The sequence below is a fragment of the Scyliorhinus canicula genome, chromosome 15 (genome assembly GCF_902713615.1).
Source record: "Scyliorhinus canicula chromosome 15, sScyCan1.1, whole genome shotgun sequence".
NCBI classification, from domain to species: domain Eukaryota; kingdom Metazoa; phylum Chordata; class Chondrichthyes; order Carcharhiniformes; family Scyliorhinidae; genus Scyliorhinus; species Scyliorhinus canicula.
In genome coordinates, this window is record NC_052160.1 from 15,382,723 (window position 1) to 15,406,058 (window position 23,336).

General features: G+C 45.6%; 1 protein-coding gene across 1 annotated transcript in view; it reads right to left on the minus strand.

Moving 5' to 3' along the window:
- The window catches only part of axin1 (axin 1), a 133,623-nt gene that overhangs the window by 107,369 nt on the left and 2,918 nt on the right, over positions 1–23,336 (minus strand). The window contains 4 exon segments of the mRNA XM_038819439.1: positions 20,493–20,649; positions 20,652–20,771; positions 20,774–20,989; positions 20,992–21,470. Coding sequence (XP_038675367.1) covers positions 20,493–20,649; positions 20,652–20,771; positions 20,774–20,989; positions 20,992–21,367 — 869 coding nt within the window. The 5' untranslated portion in view covers positions 21,368–21,470.

Sequence of the window (23,336 nt, forward strand, 5' to 3'; positions counted from 1 at the left end):
ACACGGACGTTCGGATTTTTCAGGACTGGAGCGCGGAGGTGGCGAGGAGAAGAGCTGGCTTAAATCGAGCAAAGGGAGTGCTTCATAGGAAGGGGGTGAAGTTTGGCCTTCTACAGCCGGCTCGCCTCTGGGTCACGTACAAGGACCGCCAGCTCTATTTTGACTCTCCGGAGGAGGCCTGGGCTTTTGTCCAGGCTGAGAACTTGGATTCAGACTGAGGGGAAATGTACATAGAACATAGAACATAGAACAGTACAGCACAGAACAGGCCCTTCGGCCCTCGATGTTGTGCCGAGCAATGATCACCCTACTTAAACCCACGTAACCCAACAATCCCCCCATTAACCGTACACTACGGGCAATTTTTAGCATGGCCAACCCACCTAACCCGCACATCTTTGGACTGTGGGAGGAAACCGGAGCACCCGGAGGAAACCCACGCACACACGGGGAGGACGTGCAGACTCCACACAGACAGTGACCCAGCCGGGAATCGAACCTGGGACCCTGGAGCTGTGAAGCATTGATGCTAACCACCATGCTACCGTGAGGCCATTAAAGGCAATTTTATCATGACCAATCCACCTAACCCGCACATCTTTGGACTGTGAGAGGAAACCGGAGCACCCAGAGGAAACCCATGCACACACAGGGAGAACATGCAGACTCCGCACAGGCAGTGACCCAAGCCGGGAATCGAACCTGGGACCCTGGAGCTGTGAAGCAATTGTGCTAACCACTATGCTACCGTGCTGCCCTAATTGCTTGGAGGTTTTGCCCTCTTAGGTATCCTTTCGCCTATAGCGGCTGTGTTTGCTGATGGTTGTTTCCTGTTTGTTTTCGCTGTTTTCGCTATTTTAGTTATGATTATTTGGGTTCTTTCGGGGCTTCTTTGGGGCTGTTGGTTATTTATTGTGGTGCATTTTTTTGTTTTTTCCACTGGTGGGTTGGGGAGTAGTTTAGGATCCCGATGGGTCATGTGTCCATCTTTTTCCAGCGTGTTGGGTCGATGGGCGGGGCTTGGGTTGGAAGCGCGGGCTTTCTTCCCACGCCAGAGGAATTGGGGGCGGGGCCGGCTGTGTTGCATCCAGGGGGCGGGGGCGTGGTTATGGCAGAAGTAGCCGGGGTCAGCAGAAGCCAGCTGACTCATGGAAGCATAATGTTGGGGGTAACGCAGCTAGCGGGTGCCCTAGCTTGGGGGGGGGGGAGGGGTGCCGGGTTGTTGCTGCAGGGACTGTGAGGGAATGGATGGTGGAGGGGGGTATGCCACCGTGGGGAGCGGGCTTGGGGGGTTCCCTGGGCACGTGGTGGGTTGAGGAAGGGCTATGGCTGATCGGCTTAGAGGGAAGGGGATGGCACCTCGGGTTCGGGTGGTCACATGGAACGTGAGGGGGCTGAATGGTCCGTTGAAGCGATCCCGGGTCTTGGCTCACTTGAGGGGGCTGGGAGCGGATGTGGCTATGCCCCAGGAGATGCACCTCAGGGTTACGGATCAGGTAAGGCTAAGAAAAAGTTGGGTGAGACAGGTGTTTCACTCGGGGCTTGATGCAAAGAACCGTGTGGTGGCAATTTTGGTGGGTAAGAGCCTATCGTTCGTCGCGTCCAAAGTGGTGGTGGATAGTACAGGTCGATGTACAAGGGTGAGTGGGAGACTTCAGGGGGAGCGGGTGGTCTTGGTTAATGTTTATGCCCCCAACTGGGATGATGCGGGCTTCATACGGCGTATGCTGAGCCTGATCCCGGACCTGGAGACAGGGGGATTGATTCTGGGTGGGGACTTTAACACGGTGCTGGATCCGGCTCTGGACCGCTCGAAGTCTAGGACGGGCAGGAGGCCAGCAGCGGCCTCGGTGCTGAGGGGGTTCATGGATCAGATGGGAGGGGTGGACCCTTGGAGGTTTTTGAAGCCGGGGGGTAGGGAGTTCTCCTTTTTCTCCCATGTTCACAAGGCGTACTCCTGGATTGACTTTTTCGTACTTAGCAGGGTGCTGATCCCGAGAGTGGTGGGGGCGGAGTATTCGGCGATAGCCATTTCTGATCATGCTCCACATTTGGTGGACCTGGAGCTGGGGGAGGGGAAGGATGGAGGTTGGATGTGGGGCTTTTGGCAGAGGAGGAAGTGTGTGGTCGCATCCGTAGGCGTAGAGAGGAGTATCTGGAAACCAATGACAATGGGGAGGTGCAGGTTGGGACGGTTTGGGAAGCGCTAAAGGCAGTAGTTAGAGGGGAGCTGATATCTATTCGGCCGCACAGGGAAAGGGTCGAGAGGGAGAGGTTGGTGGAGGAGATGGTCAGGGTGGATAGGAGATATGCAGACACCCCGGAGGAGGGGCTTCTGAGGGAGCGGCGCAGTCTCCAGGAGGAGTTTGACATTTTAACCACCCGTAAGGCGGAGGCGCAGTGGAGGAGGGCACAGGGGGCGGTGTACGAGTACGGGGAGAGGCAAGTCGGATGTTGGCTCACCAGCTCCGGAAGCCGGTGGGGGGGGGGGGGGGGGGGGGGGGGGGGCTGGGGGGCAAGCTCTGCCCCCGACGATGTCCAGGGTAATTATCTCTTTGCTCCTGAAGCGGGACAAGGACCCCCTTCAGTGTGGGTCTTATAGGCCGATCTCGCTCCTTAACGTAGATGTCAAGTTGTTGGCAAAAGTGCTGTCCAGGAGGGTGGAGGATGTAGTCCCAACGGTGATTCATGAGGACCAAACGGGGTTTGTAAAGGGGAGACAATTGAATGCCAACGTGCGGAGGCTCCTAAATGTTATGATGATGGCGCCGGTGGCTGGGGAGTCAGAAATAGTGGCGTCCATGGATGCTGAGAAAGCTTTTGATAGGGTGGAGTGGAGTTACCTGTGGGAGGTGTTGCAGAGGTTTGGGTTTGGTGAGGGGTTCATTAGTTGGGTGAGGTTGCTGTACAGCTCCCCAGTGGCGAGTGTGGTGCCGAATGGGAGGAGGTCAGAGGACTTTTGGCTTTCCAGAGGGACGAGGCAGGGGTGCCCCTTGTCTCTCCTGCTCTTCGCGTTAGCAATTGAGCCCCTGGCCATGGCGCTGAGGGAATCGAAGGGTTGGAGGGGTATTGCGCGCGCGCCGGGGGGGGGGGGGGGGGGGGGGGGGGGGGGGGGGCACCAGTTGTCGCTGTATGCAGATGATCTGCTGCTGTATGTCGCTCACCTGGCTGAGGGGATGCCAGAGGTGCTGAGGATACTTGAGTTTGGGGACTTTTCGGGATATAAGCTCAATGTGGGGAAAAGCGAGCTGTTTGTCCTGCACCCGGGGGGTCAGGAGCGGGAGATAGGGGAACTCCCGTAGAGGAGGGCTGAGGGGAACCTTAGGTATCTTGGGGTCCACGTGGCTAGGACCTGGGGGGCTATGCATAGGCTTAACTTTTCGCGGCTGGTGGGGCAGATGGAGGAGTTCAGGAGGTGGGATGTGCTGCCGCTCGCGTTGGCGGGCAGGGTCCAGTCGGTTAAAATGACGGTGCTCCCGAGGTTTTTGTTTATTTTCCAGTGCACCTCCGATCTGAACACAAGTCTTATGTTGGCAGAAGCTCACATGAAGCTGTGATTACAGGCATGCCTACAGAAAACCCTACGTTGGCTCAAATTTCACTGAACTGTATCAGGAGAAAGATCATTGTTTCCACAATATCAGGAGTAAGTTGCTACAGGCTACTTTGCAAAGTGACTTCTAAACCACAGAAATCTTCGGTGTTGGTCACCACAGAATTAATTTGTGAAAACAACATATTTTGCTTTTTAAAAATTTGTTCTTGGGATCTGTGCACCCATGGCAAACAATTTTTGTCCATCCTTGTTGGCCCTTGAAAAAGTGTGGTGATCCACCTTCTTGAAACAGTCAACCCATGTTGTGGGTGTGGGTGCATTAATGGAGTTGCAGGATTTTAACCCAGTGATAGTGAAGGAACAACAACATAATTGAGTCAGGATGAGGACTTGGAGAGGAGCTTGCAGGCATCTGCTACTCTTGTACTTCGAGGTGGTGGAAGTTACCAGTTTTGTAGGTGCTGGTGAAGGTTCCTTGGAAAGTTGCGGCAGTGCATCTTGTAGATGACACACACAGGTATCACTGTGCACATAGTAGGTGGTGTATTGAGCAAGAGGTCTCCTTAGGTCTTTGATGGTGTCAAGCTTCTTGAATGTTGTTGGAGCTGCCCTCATTCAGTCATGGAGAGTTTTCCATCACATGCCTGATTTGTGTCTTGTAAATGGTGGACAGGCTTTGGGGAGTCAGCAGGGGAGTTACTCGAAGTAAAATTCCCAGCTTCTGACCTGCTCTAGTGCAAAGAAGTCACAAGATAAATGTCTAGTCTAGTTAGTTAAACTTCTAGTCAATAATAACCCATAGAAGGCATGGCTGCAGATTCAGCAATGGTCTGGTTAGATTCTCTCTTTTTGGAGATTCTCATTGCCTAGATCTGAATTGGCAACTGACACACAAACATAGAAAATAGAAGCAGGAGAAAGCCATTCAGCCCTTCGAGTCTGCTCCACCATTCATTATGATCATGGCTGATCATGTTCAATACCCTTATCCCACCTTCCCCCCATATCCTATGATCCCTTTAGTCCCAAGAGCTACATTTAAAATTTTTTTTAAAATTTAAAGTGCCCAATTCTTTTTTCCAATTAAGGGGCAATTTAGCATGGCCATTCCACCAACCCTGTGCCTCTTTGGGTTGTGGGGTAAGACCCACGCAACATGGGGAGAATGTGCAATCTCCACAGGGACAATGACCCGGGGCCATGAGGCAGCAATGCTAACCACTGCGCCATCGTTTCTCCTCTCCCCCAAGAGTTTTATCTATTTTCTTCTGAAATTACACAACATTTTGGCCTCAACTACTTTGTGGTAATGCATTCCACAGATTCACTCCTCTGAGTGAATAAAGTCAGTTCTTACCCCTTATCCTCAAACTATGACATCTCGTTCATGACTCCCCCACCATTGGGAATATTCTACCCTGTCTAATACTGTTGGAATTTTATACGTTTCTATAAGATCCCCTCTCACTCTTCTAAACTCCAATGAATATCATTCTAACTGACTTAAGTCTCTCCTCATGCGTCAGTCCCGCCAGCCCAACGATCAGTTTGGTAAACCTTCGCTGCACTCCCTCCACAGCAAGAACATCTTTCCTCAGATAAGGACACCAAAACTGCACACAGTACTCCAGGTGTGACCTCACCAATGGCCCATACAATTGCAGTAAAGTACCTCTATACCTATACTCAAATCCTCTCATTACTGCCTTCTTTACTGCCTGCACACCTCCTTTCAATGATTGATAGACGAGGAGACCAAGGTCTCGCTGAGTATCCACCTCTCTCAATTTACACCATTCAAATAATAATCTTCCTTTCTATTTTTGCTACCGAAGCGGATAACCTCACATTTTTCCACTGTATACTGCACCTGCCATGCATGTGTCCACTCACTCAGCCTGCCCAATTCCCACTGAAGCATCTCTGCACCCTCCTCGCAGCTCACCCTCCCACCCAACTTTGTACCATCTGTAAATTAATAATCTTTATTGTCACAAGTAGGCTTTACATTAACACTGCAATGAAGTAACTGTGAAAAGCCCCTAGTTGCCACATTCTTCAGGTACATGGGAGAGAGAATTCAGAATGTCCAACTTATTCCCTCATCCAAATCATTAATGGATATTGTGAACAATTGGAGTCCCAGCACAGAGCCCTGCGGTACCCCACTAGTCACAGCATGCCAATCAGAAAAAGACTCATTTATTCCGACTTTTTGCATCCTGTTTGCTAACCAGCTTTCTATCCCATCTCAAGATACTACCCGTGGACATTCAGGTTGTCTATTAGGACAGACTGGATTGCTGTCCAGGTGTTGTTGCATATGGACACAGACTGCTTCAGGATCTGAGGAGTTGCAAATGGTACTGAACATTATGCATCATCAGTGAACATGCCCATTTCTGACCTTTGACGGAAAAGTAGTTCATTGATGAAGCAGCTGAAGGTGGTTGGGTCTAGGGCATTACCCAGAGGAACCTTGCAGTAGTATTCTGGAGTTGCAATGACTGGCCTCCCAACAAACCACGTCATATTGCCACTCCATGCACACTTACCAATGCAAGATTTCTTCCAAGCCTGACCTTCTGAAACAGGCCAGGCAAGGCCCAGACAACGCAGCATTCGCCAAAGCCCAAAAAAGTGTAGGAGAGGCAAATTTGAGAACACAGAATCAGCTGCGGTAAACCAAAGGTCCAACTAAAATTGACAGGCCAGGAGGAACGTCAGTGCCTATGGGTAAGTGGATATGATCTAGGGAGCGGGATTGGATGCCCCAGTGGTCAGGTTGATTCCGTGGGATTGGTAGAGAGAAAGAGCAAATGGACGAGAGAGGGCCCGGGGGCAGTGCGCCTTGGCCAGAGAGAGTTAGCAAGAGCACAAGTGTCACCTCGGGGTATGGAGGAGGTTTGTGGGGAAGGAGTCTGTCTCTTTGCAACAAGTTACCCATATTAGAAGACGTTCTAATTCTATTAACTTTTTCTGACTAACAAGGATTGATGTAATCCTGTCAGAACCATCCGAAGTTTGCGATTCAAATCACATTTTCCTGTTTCATAGCGCAGGGCAATTGCCCAGGAGGAAGTTTGCACCTCTGGGCAATTGCCTTGCAAAATACTTGGAAATTCTGAGGGATTCCGCAGCCCATATTTGCTGATGGGGCAGTATAGAAATTGGCCAGATCGGATGACAGGGCACACCTAGGAACTTTTCCATCTTACGGGGTTAATGCCTGGATTTGGCGCCATCATATCCCTGTTGAAGATTGTTTCTCAGACAAGTGTATTCAGCCACCACCTCAAACTCATAGCTCCTACATATCTTCAATTCTGCTGTCTCTCCAATGCATCGCCACAGAGAGAAAAACAGACTCCATTTTGTCCTAAAATCAGTGTTGCCATAATGGTGGATGATAACTGCTTATGCTTTCTATGCAATAGAGGTTAGACAATTCTAATGAAAAGGGTTTGCAGCAATGGACCTATCCAACTGGCTAAGTCCCGATGGTTCACTTAGAAAATCTCACTAAAGAACAAGGCACATTAGGAGCAAAAAAAATGTGCATGAAGGGAGAACCAGAAGTCAAGGTCATAGAAGCAGCCAGAAAGAAAACTAGTTAAGCGGTCAAGTTATGGGAAGCCTGTGCAGCTTCAGGAGCATAGTGGGGTGCACATTCAGGATTGTAATGAAGTGGAAAAACAGCCCACAGAACTGAAAAAAAAAGAGGCTGCAGCAAAATGCCTCACATGAGGGAGGAAATGAGGCGAGAATCAGGTTTGGTACAAAGAGGAACAGGCTCAACAGCAAAGTTGAAAACAAGCTGCAGGAAAGATGAATGAGTAGGAGTGAGCGGGTATATTGTTGAAATGAATGTTGGTGAATGCTTGGAAGATGTTTGCAAAAATTGAAAACATGATAATAAGCAGGCAGTGATCCAGGCAAATGTTGAAAGTAATAAAATAGCAGGTATAGTTGGGCAATCATACCACCAATGGTGGGAGAATTGATGTGCATTGGTTAGTACTGCTTAGTAAAATAACACAAACTCAGAAGCACACCAGTTATAGATAAAAAAAATAGCAGTCCAAGCCCCGATATTTAGAAGAGGCAGGAGTATTCAAGTAAGAACTTTAATGAAGGCATTAAGTGGAAATTCATTAGATAAATTTGATTATGTTGTGAAATATGCAATATTTAAATCCTTGTTTTGAACCTCAGAAATTTTAGTTAATGCTGGATTTAAAAAATCTCAAAGCATTTTAGTGCTTTGTAGAAAGCCAGTGACTCTCACCATGAAATAGCAGCTATTGTACATCACACAAAATGACAATGTAAGCAATGAAGATGCCCATCAGTGCCACCTACAGGAATAAAAGGTACATACAATTAATTTTTAAATGAAACAAGACCCTATAAACTAAATTAAACACATAATTGACATATTGGTTCCTTTCAATAAGGATATCAAACAATATACTGCAGCAGAGAACTGTAATAGAGTTGATTTATATAGCATCTTATACCTTGAAATGTCACACATACAACTGGTTACCTTTTGAGCACTATTTTACTAACAGTAAGGTCCCAAAAACATTTTAAAAAACAATAACTGGCTATTCATGTTAGTTGAAGGAGGAATACCATCCATGAGCCAGAGAGACCTTGCTTCTCTCTCTCTTTGGATAGTGAGTAACGTTCTTTTTAAATCATAGAATCCCTACAGTGCAGAATCCCTACAGTGTAGAAGGAGGCCATTTGGCCCATCGAGTCTGCACCGAACCTCTGAAAGATCACCCTACCTAGGCCCACTCCCCCGTTTTATCCCTGTAACCCTGGAGACTAAGGGGCAATATGGCACACCAAACCATCTAACCTGCATAATCTTTGGACCATGGGAGGAAAAGCACCCGGAGGAAACCCACGCAGACCCAAGGGAGAAAGTGCAAACTTCACACAGAGGAACCCAGGTCCCTGGCACTGTGACAGCAGTGTCACGATTTTATAAAATCCACCTGAACACTACCTCACCTAAACACCGCAACTCTTGACAACTAAGCGATCTTTCAGTATTGCAACTACGATAGACCAGATTGTGCGCTCATGTTTAAAGTTGGGCTTAAACGCGCAGACTTCGGAGGCAAATGTGAGGGGGCGATTACCTAAACCAAGTTGACATGTTATGCATGGATAGGGCTTACCACTCATCCAAAAAAGTGTGTGCGCCATGTTTAATCCAAGTTAGGCTTTTTGATACTAACAATATCTAACCAGCTGACTTATTGGGCTAATCAACTTTAAGCCTTGGAATAGTAAACAACTTTCAAAATGTTAGTAACTATTTAATATCAATTTGAGATCACAATCTACACTACAATAGCTTTGAAAGGATTATTAAACACACTTTTCAATTTACTAAAAGGCAGTGTTTGTCACGCAGTTTTAATAAACCAAATAAAATCTTTTATTTCCCTTCAAAAGTAATTCCCTCATCCTGTAGTTCTTGTGCCAGAATAATTCTCAATTCAAAACCAGCTCCAAAGTTCTTCTTTGTCCTATGCCAGTGGATTTTCAAAATAAATAAACCACCATACACTAACTTTGAAGAAACATTACTTTGGGCCATGTTTCTGAATTGCGAATGGCATGTGCAACTGTGATATTTATACTTTTATTCTTTTTTTTAAAAATATTTTTATTCTCCTTTTTACATTTTCATCAAATCAAGTATACACCCACCAAACAAATAATCAACAACGACAAATACAATAGCAAGCCCCTGGCCAACAATCCCTTTATCCCACACATCCCAAACAGTCCCCAACATTTAAATAAGAACATGAAAGAAAAAGACTCAAGAATCCACAATCGTTAACTTTACCAGGCTGGTAGATCAGATGGAGGAGGAGTTCAGGAGGTGGGACATGCTGCCATTGTCGTTGGCGGGGAGGGTGCAGTCCGTCAAAATGACAGTGCTTCCGAGGTTCTTGTTCCTTTTTCAGTGCCTGCCCATATTTATCCCCAGGGCCTTCTTTAGGAGAGTGACTAGCAGTATTCTGAGTTTTGTGTGGGCACATGGGACTCCGAGAGTGAGGAGGGTGTTCCTGGAGCGAGGAAGGGATGGAGGTGGGCTGGCACTGCCCAACCTCTGGGGTACTATTGGGCAGCCAATGTGTCAATGGTGCGTAAATGGGTGATGGAGGGGGGAGGGGCGGCGTGGAAAAGAATGGAGATGGCGTCATGTAGAGGTACGAGCCTGGGTGCCATGGTAACGGCACCGTTGCCGCTCTCCCCTAAGAGGTTTACCACGAGGCCGGTGGTGGCGGCGACCCTAAGAATCTGGGAACAATGGAGACGGTATCGGGGGGAAACAGGGGGCTCGATGGAGGCTCCACTGGGTGGCAACCATCGGTTCATCCCGGGGAACACGGATGGGGGATTCAGGGGGTGGCAAAGGGCGGGCATCAGCAAATTGAGGGACCTGTTTATTGGCGGGAGGTTTGCGGGCCTGGGGGAACTGGAAGATAAATTTGGCCTTCCCCAGGGGAACATGTTCAGATACCTGCAGGTAAAGGCGTTTGCTAGGCGACAGGTAGAGGGATTCCCTTTGCTGCCCTCGCAGGGGACGATGGACAGAGTGCTTTCGGGGGTGTGGGTAGGAGGGGGGAAGGTGTCTGACATCTATAAGGTAATGCAGGAGGTGGAGGAGTCGTCAGTGGAGGAGCTGAAGGCTAAATGGGAGGAGGAACTCGGGGAGCAGATAGAGGACGGGACTTGGGCGGATGCCTTGGAGAAAGTCAACTCTTCCTCCTCATGTGCGAGGCTTAGTCTCATCCAATTTAAGGTGCTGCACCGGGCCCACATGTCCGGGACTAGGATGAGTAGGTTCTTCGGGGGTGCGGACAGGTGCACCAGATGTTCGGGGAGTCCTGCGACCCACGCCCATATGTTCTGGGCATGCCCAGCACTGGAAGAATTCTGGAAGGGGGGTGGCGGGGACGGTGTCGAGGGTGGTTGGATCCAGGGTCAAACCAGGGTGGGGACTCGCGATTTTTTGGAGTTGCGGTAGAGCCGGGAGTGCAGGAGGCGAAAGAGGCCGGTGTCCTGGCCTTTGCGTCCCTAGTAGCCCGTCGAAGGATTCTGTTACAATGGAAGGATGCAAGGCCCCCAAGTGTGGAGACCTGGATCAGTGACATGGCGGGATTATAAAATTGGAAAAGGTCAAATTTGCCCTGAGAGGATCAATACAAGGGTTCTATAAACGATGGCAGCCTTTTCTGGACTTCCTGGCTCAGAGATAGGTAACTGGGTCAATAGCAGCAGCAACCCCGGGGGGGGGGGGGGGGGGGGGGGGGGGGCGCGCATTATTGTAGTGTTTATTCTGTAACTTTATAGTGTGTTAATTTGCATTGTTGTTAAAATGCTGGGTTGTTCATGGGGATGGGGAGAATGTATATGATTGTAATATTATTGTTATTTTTCGGCTATTTTAATAAGGTGCGTCAATGTTGTATAAATCAAAATTTCTCAATAAAACTATTAAAAAAAAAGAATCCACAATCGTCCATGATCACCCAATAACCCTATACATTCCAAGCCCCCGTCCCAATGTACAATGTCATCCAATTCTTGAAAAGCATGATAAACTAAGCCCATGCGTGTAGACCCCTCCATTCTTCCCCTCAACTCGAACTTCACTTTCTCGAGCATCTTTTGCTAAGGAACTCCAGGCAGGTCACCCCGCCACCACGGGCACAGGGTGGAGAAGCCAACCTCCACCCCAACAGGACCCGACTTCAGACGATCAGCGAGGAGAAGGCTAAGACATCTACTACTGCACCCGCCCTCCATCCCCAGCTGGTCCGATGGCTTCTAGGGGAACTGGTTCGAGCCTCACATGCACCACCTTCGAGATTACCCTGAAGACCTCTCACCAATACCCCTCCAGTTTTGAACAGGACCAAAACATATGAATGTGATTTGCTGGGCTCCTCCCACAGTATTCACAAACATCCTCCACCCCCTCAAAGAGTTGGTTCATCCTCGTCAGGTGTGCTCTACACACCACCTTCAACTACATCAGCTCCAACCTTGCGGACAAAGTTGAGGCATTCATCCTCTGGAGCACCTCACACCACATCCCCCTCCTCCATGCCCTTCCCCCACTTCGCCCTTAAACCCTTCCAGCAATACCTTTACCTCCCCATAGAATCGCCGATACCCACCCCTCCATGTCCTGTCGTCAGCACCTCTTCCAACAACTTGGGAGCCAGTGTCACTGGAAAGCTCGGTACCTACTTCCTGGCAAAATCTCGTACCCGCATACATCTAAACATCTCCCCCTGCCCCCCAACCCATATTTCTCCCCCAGCCTCGCAAACAGGCCCCCAAGAAACAAATCCTTTAATATCCTAAACACCCCTCTCCTCAAACCTATGATTCCTCGGAATCGGCATTTCCCACAACCTAAAGTGCTGGTGTAACTGCCTCCAGATCTTCAATGTCGTCACCACCACTGGAATTCCCAAATATTTTCCCGGGGCCATCAGGAGCAGCACTGTTGCCAACGCCCTCAATCCTGACCCCCTACACCGACTCTCCTCCATTCTAACCCCTGGGAGACCCCCCCCCCCCCCCCCTCACCTTTTCAGCATTCACCACCCAGTAAAATACAGGATATTTGGGAGACCCAACACCCCTGGACTGCTGTCCTCTCTGTAACAGCACCTTCCTAATCCTAGCCACCTAATCTAGAGCCACCAGCCCCCCCCCCCCCTCCCACACACATAAACAAGGTAATCATCTCCCCTCCCCTCCACCCTCCTTAAAAAAATCTTTTGCAAAAAGAGCTGCAGGACATTGAAAAATATAACAAATAAAAGTCGGCGGCAACGCAATCTTAATTGCTGTACCCGACCCGTGAAATGACAAGGGAAGAAGACCATTCCACCTCCACCACCAAACTATAAGATTATACTTATTGAGCACCACCCCCCCCCCCCCCCCAAATCCCGGTGCCCCCTGCACCCCCCTGGTATCTAAAGTGAGGTCGACGCCTACGGACGGACAGCCCCCCACCCTGGTCCCAGACACCACAAAATGTTCACGTTTGTCTCAAAGGATCCATACACTGAACGCAGCTCCAGTACAACCTCACATCGACTGCGCTCGGTTCCGACACATACAGCAACAAATCGTCTGCGTGCAATGTTCTCTTCGCATCCACCTTCAGAGTGATATGGGCCTATGTGATCCACACTGTTGACCCTTATCCTTCTTGAGCAACAACGAGATTGATGCTTGCCCCAAGTCTGTGCATCACCCTCTCCCTATCGCCCTCATCAAACATCTCCACCATCAGCAGCACCAACTTAGCCCAAAATTTCTTATCGTACTCCACCGGAAACCCATCCAGTCCTGCTACCCTCCCCGACTGCATCCTCCCAATTGCTTCCTTTATCTCCAGCTCCCTTTTTCGGCCCCTCCGATGTGGGCCCAATCCTCCTCCCCCAACCCTCGGGTATTCCTACTTGCATTATTTAACAAATAATGTATCTGCAACAGCAGATCACATTGTCCTCTGAAGGAACATTAATACATTTTAGTACAATTGAATACTGACTTAGCAAAGCACAAGGATTGTTTAAATTGTTTAGCTAATTAAAAGAAGAAATGTAACATGATAAATTGCAAGAAATATTCATCGTGCTAAAATATTTATTGGACTGTCCTGGACCCAAATAAAATATCGAAAACAGGCACAAAGTAACTTCTTAACCACCTGAACAACTTGCTTTTCAAACATAAGCAGCTTACCTTCATATTCAACACATTCAACAGAAAACTGTTAAAATGGGCAATGCATGCCAGTGATGCTTGCCACATGACTAGATATTTTGGCTGATCATTTTTTCCCTCTGTCTTGACAGACGAAAGGGCAATTTTTGTTCTCATTACAAGCCAAAAAACCCTCGGTTCTGTTAACAAACCATTCCAATGCACTTTTTCATACTGTATTATAATTAGCATACCAGTGAGGCATCTGTAAGTCATAGTGATCACACTATAGATGGAAATAATTCCTCATTACCTTTTACCATGTTGAACTTGCACACATTCTATTTTAGCAATTTAAAGGTCACTTTTAACCACGTTCCAATACCTCCATTCCGACCTGGCCGGCAAAGTTTCTCAATCTCAGTTCATAATTCCATACATTTTACATTAGGGCAGAAAATTGGATTAATTCAGCAGATCTGGCAGCATCTGTAGCAAAAGAAACAATTAATGCCTCTACAGACCCTTCTGTAGAAGGTCCATGGACTGGAAACGTCAACTATGTTCGCTCTCGACTGATGCTGCCAGACCCGAATTAATTCAGCATTTTCTGTTTGATTTCAGATTTCCAGCATCTGCAGTATTTTGCTTTCATTTTACATTGGGGGACCAGCTGCATGCTACTTTGAACTGCTTTAAATTTTTCTCAACGGTCACATGTTCCAGCCCAACTCCAAGGCTGTTGGATGTAATCGAAGTTAACACTGCAGTGCACTATTGAGGCACTGCAAGAGATGCTAACCTTACTTACAAAAGTCATTTGGATGCAATGCCTGAACAGACTTATGCAGGCAGCCACAACGGAATAGGAATTGGCTGAGTGGCAGGAAAACAAAGTAGTGGTCAATAGATGTTTTTTCAGGCTGAAGGAAGGCTTGTAGAGTTCTCCAGGGTCAGTGTTGGGACCTTTGCTTTTCCTGGTATATACTAATGAATAGTGCTTGCTATACAAGGAACAGTTTCAAAGTTTGTGGATGATATAGTGTGGAACTTCAAAGTGACAGACATGTTGGTGGAACAGGTGGAAGATGACGGCCAACACAGAAACGTGAAATGCTTTTGGTAGAAAAAACGTGAAGTGAAAGTATAAATTAGTGGTTACAAGTCAAAGTGGGTGCATGAGCAGTGGGATCTAGGAGTATACATGCCTAAGTTACTGAAAATGACAGGATAGGTTGAGTGGTTAAAGCATACATTATCCTGAACTTTATTAATTTGGGGCATAGAACAAGAGGAAGGAAAAAGGTTACAGTATGTGAATTTGTACAAGTCACTAGTTTGGTATGACCTGAGCAATAGTTCTGTGTGCCACACTTTAGGAAGGCATTGGAGAGTGCAGAAAAGATTCACGAGAATGGTTCTTGGGATCAGAACGTCAGCTATGTAAGACAGAAACTGTTCCCACTCGTGCAAGGATCAAGAGTGAGAGGTCACAGATTGAAAGCAATTAGTAAAATGAAAGCAATAGTATAAGGAACACTTTTTTTAAAAAAAACAGTGGTTAAGGACTGGAATGCTCTGCCCGAGTGTGATGGAGGCAGGTCCAATTGAAGCATTCAAAAGCGAATTAGACTTATCTGAAAAGAAAAATATGATAGGTTATGGGGAGAAGGCAGGAGAAGGTTATGGGGAGAAGGCCGGAGAATGAAACAAGATGTGTTGCTCATTTGGAGAGGTTGTTCCAGGCACAATGGCCAAATGGTCTCCTGATCTCTACCAATTCTAGACCTAGGCACAGGTACTTGAAACACTAACCAAACATTATTGTTCAATCACTATTAAACCTGTCATATTCCACTGTTTCAGCTGGATATTTTAACTTTCTAGTAGCAATACTATGCATTGGTTTGAAAAGGCGAGTGAATCAACATCAAGATGTATTTCAATTTCCTCCTCAAACTACTTCAAATTATTTATTGCATTACCCATATATTCTACTCATGCATGGTACATTTCCACATGTCTGCATTAATTTATCTGGTATATTCTACCCGCAGATTTCTCCAGCGATTCAGAATTATTTATTTTTTTTTTATTTAAAAGGTCTCCTTTGCTTCCACTAACCCATTGCAAACCTAGCATGCACGACAGCTTGGCAAACTTATCTATCATAACAATTAACAGGCCACAGCTTCAATGCCTGGTCGTACCAGGAGCACTGAATTTCAGCTAGTGTGAGGAAGAAGAGAATATGCAAATGTATCTTCGGTCACTGCTTAATTATATTACGGCCTGAAGTTGGGACAGGCTCCATGAGCTGCAATGTTATATAAATGCCGCATCAATTTCTCCAGCAATGCAATAGAAAAACTTTTATACTAAATCTAGAAATCAGATGCATTTCTTTCCTTTCTTAAAAAGGAAGAAAAGTGCACTCGAAGCAAATAATATTACAAGAGGATACTATATCATATTAGTCTCCAGTTTCGTCATGAAAATGTGTACTTTTTCACCGTTTGCAGTATAGAAAGCACACAAGATTTTAGTGCAGTAACTCTACAAGGCAAAACCGAGAACACTTAATGCAACAAGTTCAAATGTGAGCAACAATATTAATGGGAGCTAGTGATCTGGACACAACTTACAGCAAGTAACACGCATAAAGCAAGAGACCTTTGAGTGCGATTAGATGGCCTGATACAAATATATTAAGCAATTATGTCATTTTGTGCACCAATTACACTTGTTGCAATTAGTAAACTGTGTAACTTACTGTCTTAACTGTAAAATTGTTGTGTGTTACATGAATGCAGTACATTGTCTAGCCAGTGCTAGTGAATACCAGTCCAGCCAGACACACACACGCGCGCGCAGACACACACACACACACACACAGGCAGACACACACACACACACACACACACACACACACGCGCAGACACACACACACAGGCAGACACACACACACACAGGCAACACACACACACACAGGCAACACACACACACACACAGGCACACACACACACACAGGCAGACACCCACACACAGGCAGACACACCACACACAGGCAGACACACACACACACAGGCAGACACACACACACACAGGCAGACAACACACACCACAGCAGACACACACACACACAGGCATACACACACACACACAGGCAGACCCACACACAGGCAGACACACACACACACAGGCAGACACACACACACACAGGCAGACCCACACACACACAGGCAGACACACACACACACACAGCACACCACACCCACAGGCAGACACACACACACAGGCAGACACACACACCACAGGCATACACACACACACACAGGCAGACACACACACACACAGCAGACACACACACACACAGGCAGACACACACACACACAGGCAACACACACACACACAGGCAGACACACACCACACCCAGGCAGACACACACACCACAGACACACCACCCAGGCAGACACACACACACAGGCACACACACACACAGACACACACACACACAGACACACACACACACACACACACACACAGGCAGACACACACACACAGGCAGACACACACACACAGGCAGACACACACACACACAGACACACACACAGTCATACACACACACACAGGCAGACACACACACAGGCAGACACACACACAGGCAGACACACACACACAGGCAGACCACACACACAGGCAGCACACCACACAACACACACCACACAGACACCACACACAGCAACACACACACACAGGCATACACACACACACAGGCAACACACCACACACAGACACACACACACAGGCAACACACCACACAGCACACACACACACACACCGACACACCCACACACACATATACAGACACACACACACAGGCAGACCCACACACACACAGGCAGACACACACACACATATACAGACACACACACACAGGCAGACACACACACACAGGCAGACCCACACACAGGCAGCAACACCACACACACACACACACACACAGGCAGACACACACACAGGCAGACACACACACACAGGCACACACACACACAGGCAGACACACACACACAGGCAGACACACACACAGGCAGACACACACACACAGGCAGACCACACACACAGGCAGCACACACACACAGGCAGACACACACACACAGGCAGACACACACAGGCAGACACACACACAGGCAGACACACACACACAGGCAGACACACACCCACACACACACACACACACACGTTAGCATAGAATTCCAATTTAGTGCCTCAGCTACATTCTGACAACCTAGATAGCATATGGTTGGTTAACAGTTGTTACCATATGTCTGAAAAGAGCACAGTTTGTCACATGTATGTAGATAAGCCAATGGATTTGATTTTCACTGCTTTATTCATCAACATGTCTTAAGGACAGACTGCTTTGTTACTGTGCATTCTGAACGTTAATTGGCTTATCTCAATACCCAAGCACTTCAGTGCTTTTGGTAGAGCATGATCACTCAGAATAATAAGCTATTTAATTCATTATGCATTATTTAGGAAAAAAATTAAAAATCTAACTTTAGCAGCATTTCTCCAACATAATGTTGATGAAAGAATTTGTGATTTCACATGTATTCTGCTATTTATCGAGCCCCAATTACTTTTGCCAATGGCTCAAGATAGAAGGAAAAGATTACATGTTATCCAGGCATCCGATACCCAGCAGGAGGGTAGATGAAAGAGCCTTTTTTTCAAATTTAAAAATAGTTTCTATTGGGAGATAAGTTGCTGTAGACACATTTATGCTTTTCCTCTTTTCAGCACCATAATCCGTAACTTGCAAATTAAATTTTTCACTACAAGGAACCATAATGTTCAAAAGCACATCCAAATCTCAGAAATCGAACAGAGTTTTGTTTGCCAGAACTTGAACGGATGATCAACAATAATTTTAAAAATTCAGTTTCTTTATTAATTTGTCTACCATATACATTATAAGTTGCTTCTCATAGAATCCCTACTGTGCAGAAGAGGCTATTCGGTCCATCGCGTCTGCACAGACACTCTGACAGAGCATCCTACCTGGACCCAAACCCCCGGAACCCCACCTAACCTGCACATCTTTGGACACTATCAAGACAATTAAAATGGCTAATCCACCAAACCTGCGTCTGTTTGCACTGCGGGAGGGACGTGGAGCACCTGGAGGAAGCCCACGCAGTCACCGGAGAAGATGCAAGCTCTGCAGTCACCCAAGGCTGGAATTGAACCCGGGTCCCTGGCGCTATGAGACAGCAGTGCTAACCATCATGCCAACCTTAACTGCTCAATTATTTTTTTAACGATGTTGGAAAATGTCTCCAGCCTTATGTCAAAATACCTTATTTCAAGTTAAAGTGTACCGAATCCTGGTTGCTTTCATTTAGATGGTGTACATTTCAAAACATTGGAGATTTGAGGGTAGCTAGATTTTTATCCATCTATTGAAATCAATCTCACATCTATTGAATTTGAATTGATTTGCCATATGTACTGAGGTACAGTGAAAAGTATTGTTGTACTCACAGTCCAGACAGATTGTTCAATACATAAAAAATACATAGGGCATTTAAGACAGTAGGTGTTACTGAAAATTCAGTCTAGTGATGTCTCTCTCAACTGAAAGCTGAAAATGTTTAGAAGCTGGTTAAGCGTTGACGACTGATTAAATAAATTTTACCCCTTCATTCCAAGGTCACTGCTAGAAACAGTTACATAATTCTGCATGCTTATTAGAAATTCTTTAAAACTTCAGAAAAGTTAAGTGAGATGTTTATTAAAGGGGAGAAAATATTACGTTTCCAGAATCTCCTTAACTCCAAATTCATGGGGCTGCATGCATCAAGTACAAGCAGTCTGATCTTTTCTGTAAGACTGTGTATTGATTGGAAACCATCACTAAGAGTTTACCTTTTCTAGTTATCGGGGAAATCCTTGCTTGGTGTGAGTTCAGTGTACAACACACAATACAAACATACACGGGTGGGTAAAGAGAATTCAGCTCATCTTAATACAAGCCATTCCTGACTGATCTAACCATCATTATTTCCAAAGAAATACTCTTCAGTTACAGATCACATTACACTGAGTGTGCTTCCATTGATAACTGCAGGAACTGATCAGAATGTTAATTATGGCAACATTGCGCAGAAGATGCAATAAATTAAATACTGATTGATAAATGTTTCACTGGAACCGAGCTGGATCATTCTGACCATATATGAACCACCAAAATACAGGCTTTATGCACTATATATACTTTGACTAACGCATATTGAAACCATCAGCAACAGCACTAAATAAATTTACTTCAAATTTAATCAGTTAAAAAGTGACTTTCTTCTTTCTTTGTAATTAAAGCAACTTTTTAAAAATAAATAAATTTAGAGTATCCAACTATTTTTTTCAATTAAGAGGCAATTTAGCGTGGCCAATCCACCTAACCTGCACATCTTTGGGTTGTGGAGGTGAAACCCAGAGACCGAGGAGAATGTGCAAACTCCACATGGACAGCAACCCAGGGCCGGGATTCGAACCCGGGTCCTCAGCGCCATAGGTAGCAGTGCTAATCACTGTGCCACCCTATAATTACAGCAATTACAATAAAATAGCGTGCAACATTTCAGCAAATAAATACATAAAAGTATTTTTCATCATCACTTAAAATTGCAGCCTGCATTTAATAACAGGAAGGCCTCCCCCCCCCCCCCCCCCCCCAAGTAACAGTTGTACAGCATAAACACTTTGCAATAAATGTTTCATCATGTACATGGTCCATCCTATGTAGTCACTATCGTTCGAATAAAGTGTGCATTTGAATTTATTTTACTTTGTTGTATGGTGGACCTAAAATAATGTTTCAGTAAATCGTGATGGTGAGCACTCTCGTTTCAGTACTACATTCACTTGAATTGCACAATCAGCATTAGATTCTTGACTTTGTCCTTCAAATTGTGGGTTTACAAGATAGACTATTTTAAGATGTGATGATAGTAACATTTTGATCAGGATTAATTAAAACATTATAAATGCTTCAGCATAATTGGAACTTTCCCACAAAATGTATTGAGACCAACGTACCAAAAGAAGCACACTACGAACATTTCAAGATTCTGATCCTGAATACCACTAAGCTGTTTACCTGTACTCCCGACCTTCATCGAATCTCCTGGTTGGACCAGCACGTTGTGGCGCTGTTTCCATAAGCAGTTTCTGTGTAAGCCTGTTTACAGTGGCCAAATCTCTCCCTTTTTGTTCATCTGTGTCTTGGTCACATTTCCATTCCTCATCCTCATTCAAGTAGGTAAATATCCTAACAAGGCCTTTCCTGTCCCAGACCCTGAACTCTGATCACTGTACAACTTTGGACTTTCTCCACCTGTCCTCGTATATTCCAAATAAATATCAGACTTCAGGATACAGGGTAGGTGTTCTCCTCCATCATTGTCTGAATTTCAGTTTGGGCCTGGTCAAACATGGCAGGGTCTATTTGTTGCTTCATAACACAATCTTTTATGAAGCTTTTAGTGGCTGGTTTGATCTGCCTGGACACAATACCATTATTATCCAGAATGTATTTTTTATATATGGCTTTTGCCAATTTAAGCCTCTTTTCTTCATTAGAATCATTAGGTTCCGTTTTCTAAATCCACTGCACGCAAACCAAAAATCCAACAGGTCCGCACAGTCTTCTTGTTTTAAGAAAGTCCTGAATAAATTTATTCCATCCTGATCATCCAGTAAGGAGTGTAAAGATTCTGCCCATCTCAGGTATGGGGGTGTTGGTGAAGCACTACCCTCCGGTTCATAACCCAAATCCAAATCTGGCCGCCGTGGGGTTGCTGTGGATGCATCACTTTTAAGCCCTTCAGGTTTTATAGGATAGAAACTGTGATTTAATTGCCTACTGTCCGTAGACGCCAGTTCACCTTCCTCACCTGGGACTGGTGGCCTTGGCGCATCTTCAGTAAAGCTTCCCCCTAGGTCCATCAAATATGCCTTTCCTCTCGCACTCATTTTTGTAGAAACCACGTGCACAGCACCAATCCAGTACAGTCCCAATTCCTCCTATTGTCAAGTATTCAAGCAGAGACCAAGTGTTGCTGGGATTGTAGTCTCCCTGTAATTAAGAAAAAAAATTAATAATTCTGGCAATATTTTAACAGCAAGCATCCTAATTGAGCTCAGCATAGTCCACATATATGAATGATATAAATAAGTTACAAATTGATCTTTTTTCCAAATCATTCTCCCAAATCCAAAATATCATGCACAAAAATAAAAAACAGCCTAGTTTTTAACAAGTCTTCATTCTTTAATATGCATAACCTGTAATCCTATCGTAAACAAGGATATCAACGTAATTTGTAAATGTGAACACAGCACAGTAGCATAGTGGTTAGCACGATTGCTTCACAGCTCCAGGGTACCAGATCGATTCCCGGCTTGGGTCACTGTGCGGAGTCTGCACATTCTCCGTGTGTGTGGGTTTCCTCCGGGTGCTCCGGTTTCCTCCCACAGTGCAAGATGTGCGGTTCGGTGGACTGGCCATGCTAAATTGCCCTTAGTGTCCAAAATTGCCCTTCGTGTTGGGTGGGGTTACGGGGATAGGTGGATGGTGTGGGCGTGGTGGGGCTCTTTCCAAGAGCCAGTGTACTCGATGCCGAATGGCCTCCTTCTGCATTGTAAATTCTATGAATCAAATTCGCCACTCTGTAAATGAAGATGAGGGATCAGAGTCATTCAATGAAGGACTTTACTTGACTTCCCTTAATGTATTCTCCAAAGGAAGGGACTAGGCTTTCTCAAACACTTCAAACCAAACCAATCTTCGTATTGACCCTTGTTCATAAACTATAACGATAAACTGCATACTAAGTACTCGAGTGTTGATTTCTGATGCCCATGGTAGATCAGATCACACACATGTACTATGTAATGTATTATGTATACTGTTATTCATCTGGGTAGGTCAGTGTGTGCTATCAATCATGCTCCGAATATTGCCAGTTTTCCTTTTTATGGGTGGAACAGGGAAAAGAGAGAAAATGATGGGTAACTGTGTCAGTAATCAGTTTTGAGATTACTAGCAGGGTAGCCTCAGTCTACACTTACTGGTCCAAAAGTTCTTAACAAAACACTTGGACTAAGATTTATATTTGAAAATTAATCTAACCGCAGCTTATATGTAAAATAGCAATAGATTCTATGCAGAGTTCATTCCTTTGTAACTATCGCATTATCACCAAAATTAGAAATTGCAGGTTCAAACTACTCCAGAATTTGAGCGTATAATCTGGATTAACCTTCAGTAAGATGTAGAGAGAGTGTTGCACTGTCAAAGATGTAATTGAGGCACGGCCCCATCTGCCCCCCAATGGCTATAGAAGATCCCACGCACCAAGGCCAAGGGATTGTCCTGGTGACCTGGCGCATTTACCTCTTAATCACAATCACAACGATTATCTGACCATGTATTTCATTGCCGTTCATGGCACTTTGCTCATTGCAAACTGGCTGGTGCATTCTGTTGCATTAAAGAAATGACTACGCTTGATAATGAACAGGCTCTGAAGCACTTTGGGATCATCTTAGGCTGGAAAGGTAAGTGGTACGGTTTGTTCTTTTTTCCAACAAAAGATGATGCTTCAAACAATTTCCTGAAAGCCATGGCAGCCAATGTCTTTCAATCCATATTCAAAATTCTGATGTACAATGGTACTAAAGAATCAGTAATTGAAAACAGTTTCAAAGTGCCTCGTCACCTACCAAAATCCATACCCATCATTTATTAGCAAAGATATTGAACAATTTACATTACCATACTTTTAATTCATCTTCTCATACTAGGCTTTGCATCAACTATAGTAAAATAAAAGACTAACTCCAGGTCATACTAGATTCAGTAACTAAAAAATATATTTTGATAATTCATGTACAATGGCAGCATTTCTTGCTTTGTTGACCAGAATATTTTGAGTTTCAA